Below are 15,732 nucleotides of genomic sequence, written 5' to 3'. Positions count from 1 at the left end.
CCTTTGCAATAAAGGCCAACATTCCATTTGCCTTCCTGATTACTTGCTGTACCTGAATAGTAACATTTTGTGTTTCATGCACAAGTACACCCAGGTCCCTCTGTACCGCAGCACTTTGCAATTTTTCTCCATTTAAATTATAACTTGCTTTATTATTTTTTTCTGACAAAGTGGATAATCTGAGATTTTCACCATTATAATCCGTCTGCCAAATTTTTATCCATTCACTTAGCCTGTCTATATGTCCTTGCAGATTTTTTAGTGTCTTCCTCACAATTTGCTTTTGCACCCAAAATTTATTTTTACACAGCCACTTGAATGGCCCCATTAACTCCCTGTTGTGGTCAGTTTACACATCCTCCCAGCAGTCCCTCTCTTGGTTATCGATTCCCTGGACCCTGTCACAGTTATAACTGCACTAGACCCAGTCTCTGTTTATATTACACTGCACCCTGTCTCTGTTTAATTTACACTCGTCCCTGTCTCTATTTATATTACACTAGACCTTGTCTCTGTTTATATAACATTTGACCCCGTCCCTGTTTATATTACACTAGACACTGTCTCTGTTTATATTACACTAGACCCAGTCACTGTTTATATTACACTAGCCCCTGTCTCTGTTTATGTTACACTAGACCCTGTCTCTATTTATATTACACTCGTCCCTGTCTCAGTGTATATTACACTATACTCGCTCCCTGTTTATATTATACTGCACCCTGTCTCAGTTTATATTACACTAGACCATGTCTCTGTTTATATTTCACTAGGCACTGTCTCAGTTATTCCTGCCACAGATCATGGCTGAAATATATTATAATAAATGCCTGTCTCTCTTCATATTACACTTGATCTTGTCTACACTATTAGTGCGCTGGATCCTGTTTCTATTTCTTATACTATAGACCCTGCCTCAGTTATTTCTGCACTTGCACATGCGTCTGTTACATAGGCAGACGATATAAAGAGGGATCGACAGATATTAATATAAATAAAGATGTATATATGTGTGGCTGTGAGGATGCAATACTTTTTTGTTTGGAAGTATATGTTTAGATTTGTTAACAGCTATCAACACGTGTGTGCCATCTCTAATTGATCTGGTATTATGACGGTAATATTTATGTTGAGAGGTTGGGGTGAATTTTGTAACAATCTTCCAGTAATTGGCTGGGATTGAGGGACAGGACGGAAGGTGAGCAATTCACTGCACTTTGAACTATTGGCAAAATCTGTGTTTTTGAGGTTACTAAATCACACTTGTGTTGTCCTGTGCCTATTTCTCCAAGTTTTAACGTTAAGGATTGTTTTTCGTCCAGTATTTTCTATTTAGTTGTGACGTGGCCCACTGATCATGTAAGACAGAGCCTGGAACCGTGACCTCAGAGCACCGCCGGATGGGCGGCCGCAGGGTCCTAATATCCTACGGAAAAAATGTTCTCACCTTGTGAAATGAACAACTGAAAAGAGAACACAAAAAGTGTTTGGTATATGTGTATGTGCGTTTGTGTGTTTATGTATGTGTGTGTGTGTGTTAGTGTGTGTGTGAGTGTATGTGTGTGTGTACAAAACACTTGCACACATTCATAATGTGTGCAAGTGCATTCCACAAAGATAAATGATAAGCTTCAGCCAATATTTTTCAGCATTCCACTTTATTCAAAATGCAATTACAGGTCGTTTAATAGCTTTAACATTTATTGATAACCCATTCTCTTGCATGCTCTTGCTTAGAAAATGATGTCCCTCTGACCATTCTGTTACCAGGTGACCATTTCTGTCTGCAGTATTCAGTGTGAAACATAATTTAATCACACCGAGGATAATGAGCAGCCAGACGCCAGTCTTTGCGCTTTATCGTCTAGTGATCACCTCAGCATCACCCAGAAAACACTGATATACACCTTGAGGGAGTGCAGCCAAAGTTCACCAGACTGATTCGTGGGAAGGCAAGACTGACATATGAAGAAAGACTGGATTGACTAGCCTTCTATCCACTGGAATTTAGAAGAATGAGAGTGGATGTCATTGAAGCATATGAAATTTCGACGGGATTGGACAGGTTAGATGTTGGAAGAATGTTCCCGATGTTGGGGAAGTCTAGAACCAGGATTCACAGTCTAAGGATAAGGTGGGGGGGATAAAAACCGGGGAACATTCTCCCTAGACCGGGGGGGGGATATAAACCGGGGAACATTCTCCCCGCACCGAGAGAGGGGGTTTAAACTGGGGAACATTCTCCGCACACCGGGGGGGTTGGATATAAACCGGGGAACATTCTCCCCATACCGGGGGGGGAGAATGTTCCCGGTATATATCCGCCCCCACCCTCGGTGTGCAGAAGGGGGCCATTCGGCCCATCGAGTCTGCGCCGATACTTTCTGGGAGCAATCCGGTTATCCCGCTTCCCCCGCTCTTTCCCCAAATCCCTGCAATATCATTCTGCTTCAAGTGTTTGTCCAATTCACTTTTGAAGGCTACTATTGACTCTGTCTCCACCGCTCCCTCAGGCAGTGCATTCCAAACCCTAACCACTCCTTGTGTGAAAATGGTTTTCCTCATGTCATCTCTGTTTTTGCCAATCGCCTCAAATCTGTGCCCTCTGGTTATCAGCCGTTTCAAACAGTTTCTCTTTTTATTCTATCTCATCTTCATGATTTTTAACACCTCTATCAAATCTTGTCTTCGCCTTCTCTGCTCCAAGGAGAACAATCCAAGCTTCTCCAGTCTCCACATAAATGATGTTCCTCATCTCTGACACCATTCCAGTAAATCTCTTCTAAGACCTCTCCAAAGCCTTTGTGCCCTTCCTGAAGTGTGCCCAGAATTGGACCCAATCCTCCAGCTGGGCTTGAGCTCGTGTTTTATATAGCTTTAGCATAACTTGCCGGCTTTAGTACTCTGTGGCTCGATTTAGAAAGCCCAGGATACGTTACGCTTTATTAACAGCTTTGTTAACCTGTCCTGCGACCTTCAAAGATTTATTAAAATCTTTAAATATTTAAAAAAATGTAGCAGAAATGGTGAGTGGTGAGGGAGCGTCTGCAAAGGAAGGAGAAATGGAGAGTGGTGAAGGAGCATCTGTAAAGGAAGGAGAAATGGTGACTGGTCAGGGAGCGTCTGTAAAGGAAGGAGAAATGGAGAGTGGTCAGGGAACGTCTGTAAATGAAGGAGAAATGGAGAGTGGTCAGGGAGCGTCTGTGAAGGAAGGAGAAATGGAGAGTGGTCAGGGAGCGTCTGTAAAGGAAGGTGAAATGGAGAGTGGTCAGGGAGCGTCTATAAAGGAAGGAGAAATGGAGAGTGGTCAGGGAGCGTCTGTAACGGAAGGAGAAATGGAGAGTGGTCAGGGAACGTTTGTAAACGAAGGAGAAATGGAGAGTGGTCAGGGAGCGTCTGTAAAGGAAGGAGAAATGGAGAGCGGTCAGGGAGCGTCTGTAAAGGAAGGAGAAATGGAGAGTGGTCAGGGAGAGTCTGTAAATGAAGGAGAAATGGTGACTGGGCACGAAGCTCAATTTTAAAATTCTCATCCTTGTTTTCAAATCCCTCCGTAGCCTCACCCCTCCCTATCTCTGTAACCTCCTCCAGCCCTACAACCCTCCAGGATCTCTGGCCTCCTGCACATTCCTGGTTTTAATCACACCACCATTGGTGGCCTTGCCCTCAGCTGTCTAGGCCCTAAGCTCCAGAATTATCTCCCTCAACCTCTCCCTCCTCCTCTAAGACCCTAAGAACATAAGAAATAGGAGCAGGAGTCGGCCATTTGGCCCCTTGAGCCTGCTCCGCCTTTCAATAAGATCATGGCTGATCTGATCATGGACTCAGCTCCACTTCCCTGCCCGCACCCCATAACCCTTTACTCCCTTATCGTTCAAAAATCTGTCTATCTCCACCTTAAATATATTCAATGACCCAGCCTCTACAGCTCTCTGGGGCAGAGAATTCCACAGATTTACAACTCTCTGAGAAGAAATGTCTCCTCATCTCAGTTCTAAATGGCGGCCCCTTATTCTCAGTCTATGTCCGTTAGTTTTAGTTTCCCCGATGAGTGGATGCAAATATCCTCTCTGCATCCACCTTATCGAGGACCCTCATGATCTTGTATGTTTCAATAAGTTCACCTCTCATTCATCTGAACTCCAATGAGTACAGGCCCAACATATTCAACCTATCTTCATAAGACAACCCCCTCATATCCGGAATCAACCTCGTGAACCTTCTCTGACAGCCTCCAATGCAAGTAAATCCCTCCTTAAATAAGGAGACTAAAACTGTACGCAGTACTCCAGTGTAGCCTCACCAATACCCTGTACAGTTGCAGCAGGACTTCTCTGCTTTTATACTCTGTCCCCCTTGCAATAAAGGCCAACATTCCATTTGCCTTCCTGATTACATGTTGTAACTACGTAATAACTTTTTGTGTTCCATGCAAAAGGACCCCCAGGTCTCTCTGTACTGCAGCACTTTCCAATTTTTCTCCATTTAAATTATAATTTGCTTTTCTATTATTTCTGCCAAAGTGGATAATCTCACAGTTTCCCACATTATACTCCATCTGCCAAATGTTTGCCCACTCACTGAGCCTTTGCAGATTTTTTATCTCCTCCTCACAATTTACTTTCCCATGCATCTTTGTATCATCAGCAAACTTGGCTACATTACCCGCTGTCCCTTCATCCAAGTCATTAATATAAATTATAAATAGAAGAGGACCCAGCACCGATCCTTGCGGCATCCCAGTTTGTCAACTGGAAAATCACCCATTTATCCCGACTCTGTGTTTTTTGTTAGTTTGCCAATCCTCGATCCATGCTAATATATTACCCCCAACCCAGTGAGCTTTTATCTTCAGCAGTAACCTCTTATGTGGCACCTTATCGAATGCATTCTGGAAATCCAAATACACCACATCCACTGGTTCCCCCTTATCCACCCTGTTCGTTACATCCTCAAAGAACTTCAGCAAATTTGTCAAACCTGATTTCCCTTTCATAAAACCATGCTGACTCTGCTTGATTGAATCATGCTTTTCCAAATGTCCCATTACTGCTTCCATAATAATGGACTACAACATTTTCCCGACGACAGATGTTAGGCGAACTGGTCTATAGTTTCCTGCTTTTTGTCTGCCTCCTTTTTTAAATAGGGGCGTTACATTTGTGGTTTTACAATCTGCTGGGACCGCCCCAGAATCCAGGGAATTTAGGTAGATTACAACCAATGCATCCACTATCTCTGCAGCCATTTCTCTTAAGACCCGAGGATGGAAGGCATCAGGTCCAGGGGACTTTTCCGCCTTTAGTCCCATTATTTAACCTAGTACCACTTCATTACTGATAGTGATTGTATTAAGTTCCTCCCTACCTATAGGCCCTTGAATATCCACTATTGAGATGTATTTAGTATCTTCTACCGTGAAGACCGACACAAAATATTTCTTCAACGTCTCTGCCATTTCCCTGTTCTCCATTATTAATTCCCCAGTCTCATCCTCCAGGGGACCAGCATTTACTTTAGCCACTCTTTTCCTTTTTAACCCTCTTTAAAATGTGTCTCTTTGAACCTCGGTGTCAAATTCTATCTGATAATGCTCCTGTGAAGCACCAGAGGCCATTTAACAGTTATTTCAAGGCTGAGATAGATACATTTTTGGTGTTTGGGGAATCGAGGGATATGGAGATCGGGCGGGAAAGTGGAGTTGAGGTTCATGATCAGTCATGATGTTATTGAATGGTGGAGCGGGCTCGAGGGGCCGTATGGCCTACTCCTGCTCATAACTCTTATGTTCTTAAAGGTGCTATATCAATGAAAGTTGTTGTTGTCTGTAAAGGAAGGAGAAATGGTGATGGGTCAGGGAGAGCATTTGATCAGGACTGGGAGATATTGCAGATGGACAGCTTATAGGGAGCGATAGAGTGAGGGAAAGGAGAGAGAGAGAGAGAGCATGTACACAAGAAATGAACTGTAAAGTTGGGTGGGGAAGAGGAGGTGGGGAAGTGACAGCAGACAAAAGGAGGCACAATGGGAGAAGGGAGAGTAATAAAAGACATATAGAAAATAAAAAGACTTGCATTTATTTTGCACCTTTCACCACCACCAGATGCCCCAAAGCACTTTACAGTCAATTAAGTTCTTTTTGAAGTGTAGTCACTATCGCAATGTCGGAAACGCAGCAACCAATTTACAATGTGATAATGACCAGATAATCTGCTTCACTGATGTTAAGGGGAAATATTGGCCAGGACCTCGGGGGTAACTCCCATTTTCTGGCTGAAATAGCGCAATGGGACCGTTTACTTCCACCTGAATGAGCAGACGGAGCCTCGGTTTAACATCTTATCCAAAAGAATGCACCTCCGACAGTACAGCAGTCCCTCAGCACTGCACTGGAGCATCAGCTGAGATTTTTGTGCTCATGTCTCTGGAGTGCGACGTCAACCCACAACCTTGTGACCCAGAGGCAAGTGTGTTACCCACTGCGTCACAGCTGACACAAATACTGACATAGTTAGAGCAGGTTAGCTCAGTTGGAGATGTGAGATGATGCATTTCTCAATGCTTAGATATTTTTTCTATTCCTCAAAATCAGTAACATTTTGGAACATTCAGGTCAAGGTTCACAGATTAACAATAAGAAATAGGAGCAGGAGTAGGCCATTTGAACCCTCGAGCCTGCTCTGCCATTCAATAATATCATGGCTGATCAGATCTTGACCTCAACTCCACTTTCCTGCCTGCTCCCCATAACTCTTGACTCCCCTTCAATTCAAAAATCTGTCTATCTCCCCTTTAAATATATTGACTGACTCAGCCTCCACAGCTCTCTGGGGTAGAGAATTCCAAAGATTCACGACCCTCAGAGAAGATATTCATCCGCATCTCCGTTTTAAATGGGCAAAACCTTATTCTGAAACTATGCCCCCTAGTTCTAGATTCCCCCACGAGGGGAAACATCCTCTCTGCATCTCACCTGTCAAGACCCCTCAGAATCTTATACGTTTCAATCAGATCACCTCTCATTCTTCGAAACTCCAATGAGTACAGGCCCAACCTGCTCAAGCTTACTTCATAAGACAACCCCGTCATCTCAGGAATCAACCTCCGGAACCTTCTCTGAACTGCCTCCAATGCAAGTATATCCATCCTTAAATAAGGAGACCAAAACTGGACGCAGTACTCCAGGTGTGGTCTCACGAACACCCTGTACAGTTGTAGTAAGACTTCTCTACTTTTATATTCCATTCCCCTTCAATAAAGGCCAACATTCCATTTGCCTTTCTGATTATTTGCTGTACCTGCATGCTCACTTTTTGTGTTTCATACACAAGGACCCCCAGATCCCTCTGTACTGCAGCATTTTGCAGTCGCCATTTAAATAATAATTTGCTTTTTTATTCTTCCTACCAAAGTGCATAACCAAACATTTTCCCACATTATAGTCCATCTGCCAAATTTTTGCTCACTCACTGAGCCTGTCTGTAACCCTTTGCAGATTCTTTGTGTCCTCCTCACAACTTGCTTTCCCACCTATCTTTGTAACAGCAGCATATTTGGCCGCATTGCACTCCGTCCTTTCATCCGAATTCATTAATATGGATTGTAAATAGTTGCGGCCCCAGCACTGATCCCTGTGGCACCCGACTAGTTACAGTTTGCAAACCTGAAAATGACCCATTTATCCCGACTCTCTGTTTTCTGTTAGTTCGCCAATCCTGCATCTCTGCTAATATATTTCCCCCAACCCTTTGAGCTCTTATATTGTGCAGTAACCTTTTATCTGGCATCTTATCGAATGCCTTCTGGAAATCAAAATACATAACTGCTACTTGTTCCTCTTCATCCACCCTGCTCGTTACATCCTCAAAGAACTCGAGCAAATTTGTCAAACGTGATTTCTCTTTCATGAAAACATGCCGTCTCTGCTTGACTATTATGCTTTTCTAAATGTCCTTCTACTATTTCCTTAATAATGGACTCCAGCATTTTCCCAATGATAGATGTTAGGCTAACTACTCTATCGTTTCCTGCTCTCTCTCTCCCTCCCTCCCTTGTTGAATAGGGGTGTTGCATTTGAGGTTTTCCAATCTACTGGGACCTTGCCAGAATCCAGGGAATTTTGGTAGATTACAACCAATCCATCCACTTTCTCTGCAGCCACTTCATTTAAGACCCTAGGATGCAGGCCATCAGGTCCAGGGGTCGTTCACCTTTAGTCCCAATAGTTTATCTCGTACGTTTTCTCCAGTGATAGTGATTGTTTTAAGTTCATCACTCCCTGTGACCCCATGATTATCTATTATTATTGGGATGCTTTTATTTTCTACCACCGTGAAGACCACACCAAATATTTGTTTAAAGTCTCTGCCATTTCCCTGTTTCTCATTATTAATTCCCCGTCTCATCCTCTAAGTGACCAACGTTTATTTTAGCTATCTCTTCCTTTTTATATATCTGTAGAAACTCTGACTGTATTTATATTTTTTGCCAGTTTACTGTCAATCTACCTTCTCCCTCTTTATTATTTTTATTAAGTCAACACTTAAAAACACACAGCAGAAAGAAAGAATGTTCCATAGAAACCAGAATTGTCTCTTCTGAATTTCGATCCTTTACTTTCAGTGATGACTTTTGGAAACTCCTTTTGCAGGGTGTTAGAAGGGAAGGATTTGAAGGAGGGAAACTCAAACTAAACGTCACGTCAAGATCAGATAGAGTCACTTGATGCATCTGCACTTGAATTTAATCGGCATTTGAATGTGGAAGGAGAAATGTTTATTTATTCTGTCTGTGGGGAAAGATTAAAAACATCAGTGTGACTGAAAAAGCACTGAGGCACACACACACCCGAGTGAGAGTGTTTCAGTGCACTGATTGTGAGAAGAGCTTTAACCAGTAACACAGCCTGAAAAAACCATCACACCATTCACAGCGGGGAGAAATTGTAAACATGTTAAAATAGTCAAGCAGAGACGGCATGGTTTTATGAAAGGGAAATCACGTTTGACAAATTTGCTCGAGTTCTTTGAGGATGTAACAAGCAGGGTTGATGAAGAGGAAACAATAGCAGTTGTGTATTTGGATTTCCAGAAGGCATTGGATAAGGTGCCAGATAAAAGGTTACTGCACAATATAAGAGCTCACAGGGTTGGGGGTAATATATTAGCAGAGATGCAGGATTGGCGAACTAACAGAAAACAGAGAGTCGGGATTAATGGGTCATTTTCAGGTTGGCAAACTGTAACTAGTCGGGTGCCACAGGGATCAGTGCTGGGGAAGGCTTCAACTGATGATCCAACCTGGAGAGACGGATGCACACCCACACCACGGAGAAACCGTGGTAAAGTGGGGACTGTGTGAAGAGATTCAGCTGCCCGTCTGCGCTGGAAATTCTTCAACACATTCACACTGGGGAGAGGCCGTTCACCTTTCCCCGTGTGTGGCAAGGGATTCATTCAGTCATCCGACCTGCTGAGACACCAGCGAGTTCACACCGGGGAGAGGCCGTTCACCTGCTCCGTGTGTGGGAAGGGATTCATTCAGTTATCCGACCTGCTGAAACACCAGCGAGTTCACACCGGGGAGAGGCCGTTCCCCTGCTCTGAATGTGGGAAAGGATTCACTCAGTCATCCGACCTGCTGGCACACCAGCGAGTTCACACTGGGGAGATGCCATTAACCTGCTCTGATTGTGGGAAGGGATTCACTGTGTCATCCAATCTTCTGGCACACCAGCGAATTGACACTGGGGAGATGCCGTTCACCTGCTCTGAGTGTGGGAAGCTATTCGCTCGGTCATCCAGCCTGGTAAGGTACCAGCGAGTTCACAAGTGACTGCAGTGGTTGGATTCTGCTATCATTGCTGCTGTTAATCACATCCCGACTGAATCGTGTCCATTCCGACAGTTGAAGTTTGTTTCTGATGATAATAATCCCTATAACTGGGCTGGAATGTAATATTTTGATGTTTCAATAATAGAGTGCGTCGACATTTAATGTTCCAAGATAAGAGGAGACTAATTGATATCCTGTTACTGACTGCACCATTTTGGGGCCTTTTCTCCTTTCTAACGCTGGATTATTTCAGTTCTCATACCTTGGTTGCTCTCGTGGACAAGTGCCATTTCCCCATCATTTCCAGAGTGCCTCTCCTAGCCTTGGTATTGAGGGAAGGTATCAGTAACATGCCCGGGATCATTGAACACAAAACCCAGTCTGTGAATCACTTTCAGATACTGGACTTAGTGTGTGCCCCACAGCATCTCTCTCACCTTCAATGTGTGAATGGAGCATCACGCCTGCAAACCTGGTTTCAATTAAATTTGAATCCACTCCCGAAATGTATTTAAGAAAATACAGATCACATGAAATAATTGGCAATGGTTTCGAGTCAGCAAGATGAACAAGTAAATACATCCCGGCCCAATATTCCAGCTCTGCATTCACAGGAGAAAGTCTGTTATCAAACTCCTCGAGTAGACAGAATACAGAACAATGCTACCTCTCAGAATAGCTAGCATCTGTTGTAAATATCTTTCAAATCCGAACTGATGCAATCTGGCATTTTCCTTTCAGTTGAAGTGAATGAAAGATGAGAGGGGTGTTGGCATCGGGAACTCGGTTAATTCAGCTTCTAAAAGGTATTCATGTTTAGTTCATTCCATATCGGGAAAATGTGGTTGTTATCATTAGAGAGAGATTTCACTGAGCAACAGTTGGTGTTTGCAACTGGCCATGGATATTTTCATCATAGAATGTTTAGATTAGAAATATTATGCGAGAATAAGAAAAGTTCAGAGACTAGTGGTTTGTGCTTGCCACGGGAAGACCAGTGTTTTACCTGCTTCTAACATTGTTGATGTATGTTGAAGAAAATGCAGACCTGTGTCTCTGGACTATGCCGTAGCCAAAGACTACCATATCAGGCAATGCCAGTTCCAGTTGGATAAGAGGTTGATGGCATAGCAAAAGATCCAGCAGTTAAAACAAAATTATCTCCAGTTATCTGCAGACATCGAATGTCGCAGCATGCTGACAAAGTTGGACTTAAGAATTTAAAGTCTTGAGTTAAATTATTGGGATCGATTGTTATAGAATTGAATTGTTATAGAATGGAAAAGTAGTGAAGTTTTGCTAAACTTGTATCGAACCTTGGTTAGACTTTGTGTGTGCAATTCTGGTCACCATATTATAAAAAGTATATGGAGGCACTGGAGAGGGTGCAGAGAAGATTTACAAGAATGATACCAGAAAGGCGAGCGTATACCTAACGGGAAAGGATGGACAGGCCGGGTCTCTCTTCTCTTGAAAAAATAAGGCTGAGGGGTGATCTAATGTCTTTAAAATGATGAAAGGTTTTGATCGAGTAGATACAGTGTATCCACTTGTGGGGACCAGCATAATTAGAGGCCATCAACATAAGATAGTCACCAAGAAATCAAATAGGGAATTCAAAAGAAACCTCTACCCGGAGAGTGGTGAGAATGTGGAACTCGCTGCCACAGGGAGTGGTTGAAGTGAATAGTATCGATGCACTTAAGGGGAGGCTAGACAAGTATATGAGGGAGAAGGGAATAGAGGGTTATGCGGATATAGTTAGATGAGGAAAGAAGGGAGGAGGCTCGAGTGGAGCATAAACGCCGGCATGGACGGGTTGGGCCGAATGGCCTGTTTCTGTGCCGTATATCCGATTTAATCCTATTGTCCAAGTCACACTGCTCGAAGGGGAAGATAAATGACTTGCATCCAAACGCAATTGTTACTTTTGTCTTCTTTGTAAAATGACAAAGTCTGGGCATAATTTGTTTGTGAAATTAAAACTGATTTTATATATATATATATACATATATTGCTAAGCGTCGCTGGTCAAACACATGGGAAGAAAAATTTACTGAAAATTGAGATAATTAATTTTTGTTTTTGAAAAAGTCCCGTCTCTGTGGTTCTGTCCAAACTATGTATTCAGAAATAAGTTTTTGGGGGCGACTGTTATGCTATAGGTAACTAACATCCTTCCTCTTGCATACTGAATTGCTCTCTGGCATATTTTGGAGAATAAAAGGTCCAAGAAGAGGTTTGGTTAAATAAAATTAAACAAAGAAACTGGGTCAAAACTTGTACCAAGTGGGATTGTTTGATCGATGTTTTCAAGACAGTATGATAATATTGTATTCGACAGTAAAGTTCCTCCGGGCTCATGAATGAAATAGTGAACACTGTATTAAATGTAATGAGAGGAAATGAGTGAGGATATAAGAGGAAAACAGGAAAGTTACACCTCAAAATAGAAATGTTTCTTCACTCAATGTTCCTAGGCGAATTGTCATAAATCACCTGGGTACAATCTGGTATTAATGTAAAATCTTGTTAAAGTCAGGGAAGTGTAGGAAATTGCTAAGATTTCTCTCTCAGATCTTTGTGTCATTGCCGACACTGAACTATAAGAAAACTGAATTTGATCACCTGGCCACAACCCGAGACAACTGGACCATGCAGAGGGAGATGAGCAAAGATCTTCAGACACCCCACGATCTTTTGATAACATCACCTCAAATGGCTTGGATCAGATGTTCCGTGTGACGTGATATTGGGATACCGCTGCGTGTGTGTGTGAACGAGTCTCAGGCAAGCTCATTTATCGAAAACAGCACAACATGAAATGGCTAATGTGGCTCAGGAGACTGAGTGAACTTTTTAAACCATCAAGGTCGTGACACATTCTCCATAGAGAAAGCGACTTTGAAATAATCAGGATAGAGTTAAACACACTGCTCCCTGTCAGGCATTAGAATTAACAGGAGCGAGAATGCTGATCAAATTAGGATTTCCTTACAGCTAGAATGTTCGTTAGTTTAAAGGCCTCCACTAAGTACTTAACAAAGAAAGCTTGTAGAGAGGCTAAAAACAAAACAAGTTAGTCTCTCTCTGTCTGGACAAGGTGACCATGGATGTGTACAGATCAGCTACAAGCTGAAGGTGGGAGATAAGGAGGCCAGACCTTACAGGCTCCATAACAAAACATGGATCCAAGTGAGAGGCGATCGCCAGGACGAAGCAGAGGACCTCAAAAGGGTAAGTTTTGGAATCAGTGATAAACCGAGGCAGAGACCCTCAAAAGCATAATTTTGGTGGTAATAGAGAAAGAACCCTAAACCCTGCTCCTTGGGAAGATTGGGAGACCAGGAAGACTGCCCTGAACCAGGTGGGTTGGGACACACCCTGACCCCAAACACTAAATTAATAATGTTCACTTAAAGAGTTAGTATCACACTAGGACAATAAGTACTTCAAGAATATTATAAAATACTTCAATACAAACATAAAAGGTAATGACGGCAGATTATTTTAAAGTAAGAAATGTCGTATGTTGATCAGTAATGTTAACTATTGGTTTGCCAAGTACAAACGCTGATAGTGATCATCATATGTGGGACTTAAATAAAATGACATCCCACCTCACAAAAAGACCTGTCCGATCCAGTAAAAGAACCCAAGTTTTAATGGACTAGAAGTAACTGAATCAGGAATTGTATTATATAACAATGTGTGTTTTTAAATTGTTCATTGAAATCAAAAGTTTTAAACATGAGCTTGAATCTATCAACTAGATTATGTGAAGGGAAATATTCACAGTTAATAGACAAAATGGGAAGAGAATTAGTAAAGGATGTGTTAGTAAAGAATAGAAAACAGGAACCAAGGGATGAGGAAGATGGGGAACACAAGGAGAATCAGTTTAAATCACAAGGAAAGTGAGAGCTGACAGGATAGCTCAGAATAGGAGCCACAGAAAGGTTAGCAGGAGTAAACAGAATAGATATAGAAAGTGAATGGGAACACGATGTGGCTTACTGGAGGTATTGTGTGTAGCCTCTGTGACATTTATGATGAATGTGGTACAGAAGTGACTGGACAAGAGAGAGAGTAATCAAATCCCTTTGTTTATTTATGAAGAACAACTGAGAAAATGGTTTAGGGGAATAAAGTCATAGGCTTTGTTGTGATGCAGCCAATAGGAATGGGGATTTTTGCCCCGAGGGAAGGAGAAAGAGGTGAAGATATTAGACCAGTGGGATTGGTCTTGCCTTTGCTTAGGATAAATGGAAATGAAACGAAACCTTGGACGGTGTATAGGGTAGAATCGTCTGCAAGGGTAGAAGACTGAGTTAGGTCCGATCCATAAACAGTATGAGGAATATCCAAGATATCTGATTAAGAAGGGAGGAACTTGGATAGCACCAGATATGCAGTGTTGTACTCTGAAAGGGACAACATGGGTTTGTAGATGTTCCAGCTTGTGGGTTCACTCTCGACAACGAATCTCCAGAATGCCAGATTGAAATAAGTAAATGGGGCAAAGGCCAAACTAATACCATGTATAAAGGAAAAGGACAGTATTGCGTGACTACTACTGTCACGTATATGACTGTGGGTTCAACCCGATGCCCCATACTAGGACATCACTTTAGCTTGATTCCACCGAGGAACACATGTATCGGTGCTAAACATTGGTTCTGGTACATCATCATAACGCAACTTATCTGCAGATGAGACTGCCTCTGGAGGATGAAGCCATTCGAGTCATTCCACATATTGGACACTATATTGTCCCTGTTTCTGGCTTTAAAGCTCATAATTCAGCGAATTAGGACATCCCAGAAATACACAGTGCAAATCATATAAACGAATAGAGAGACAGGACAGGCAATCCCGAGAATTGTGAATCAGGAATGGTGGAACGTCGGATCTAGTTAAATTGTTCCAGCTGGGATTGGTGATAGCACGGATAATAACTTCAGGGATTCTGGTCATTGCATTGTGCTGTAAGGAAGTCAATAAGGGACATTTAAAATATATGGAAAGGAAAGGACGCTGAGAGGAAACCAGGATTAGTAAAGACAAAGAAAGATATAAAACACTTTGTCAACAGGTAATGTAACCCATAAAAAAACCTGTGGGACAGGTTGACATGTGGACCCTGGTTAATTCAGCTTCTGAAAGGGGTTTATGTTTAATTCATTCGATAGAGGGAAAAATGTGGTTCGTATTATTCGGGAGAGAGAGACAGATTTCACTTTGCAACAGCTGGTGTTTTGCAACCAACCAGACTTCGATATTCAGAATAGAATGGATTAGAAATATTGTTAGGATAAGAAAAGTCCAGAACCTGTGGTTTATGATCACCGTAGCCAGGCCACAATGCTTCTAAATGTGTTGCTGATGTAAACTTGTGTCTCTGGACCATGCAGTAGCCAGAGACTACCATATTAGGCAATGCCGGCTCCAGTTTGATAAGAAAATGTAAGCTTTTTCCTTTGTTCGTTAGCATGGAGATACCCGTGCCTGGTTACACGTACTCCGTCTGTGACTATACTCCACATGTAAATGGCTTTTTATGCTAAAGCTAAAGAATAAATTGATTATGAACAGAAGACTGAATCTTTACTAGGCACGTGAACAAACAGAAATGTGTTTTAAATCAACACTTGGTTCTTTGTTTTAAGTTCGGAACTTCAAAACTTCCTTAGGAATTAAAAATCCGTTAAAACAGCAGAAATCATTTGCAAAGCTATCATTATTAACCTTGAATAAAACATAGCTTAGTTAATTTCAACAATTCCAATTTAATTCGACCAGTGTTTTATCAACTAAACAGAACAGATAAAATAAAACAAAATAGCACATGCTTACAGAACATAGTAAATAACATCATTGTTACCTTCAACTGCTTTTAAG

The 15,732-nt window shown here is 42.1% G+C and overlaps 1 protein-coding gene across 1 annotated transcript in view; it reads left to right on the top strand.

Annotated features, from left to right (window-relative positions):
• The window catches only part of LOC139235506 (zinc finger protein 154-like), a 38,991-nt gene extending 29,160 nt beyond the window's left edge, over positions 1-9,831 (top strand). Inside the window, exon 2 of the mRNA XM_070866588.1 lies at positions 9,360-9,831. Within this exon, the coding sequence (XP_070722689.1) occupies positions 9,360-9,831 (472 nt within the window). The remainder of the gene's footprint in view (positions 1-9,359) is intronic.
• Positions 9,832-15,732: the final 5,901 nt, after the last annotated feature.

This window comes from Pristiophorus japonicus, chromosome 23, assembly GCF_044704955.1.
Source record: "Pristiophorus japonicus isolate sPriJap1 chromosome 23, sPriJap1.hap1, whole genome shotgun sequence".
Lineage (NCBI taxonomy): Eukaryota > Metazoa > Chordata > Chondrichthyes > Pristiophoridae > Pristiophorus > Pristiophorus japonicus.
The sequence above is the reverse complement of the archived record's forward strand: the minus strand, read 5'-3'. Positions and strand labels throughout refer to the sequence as shown.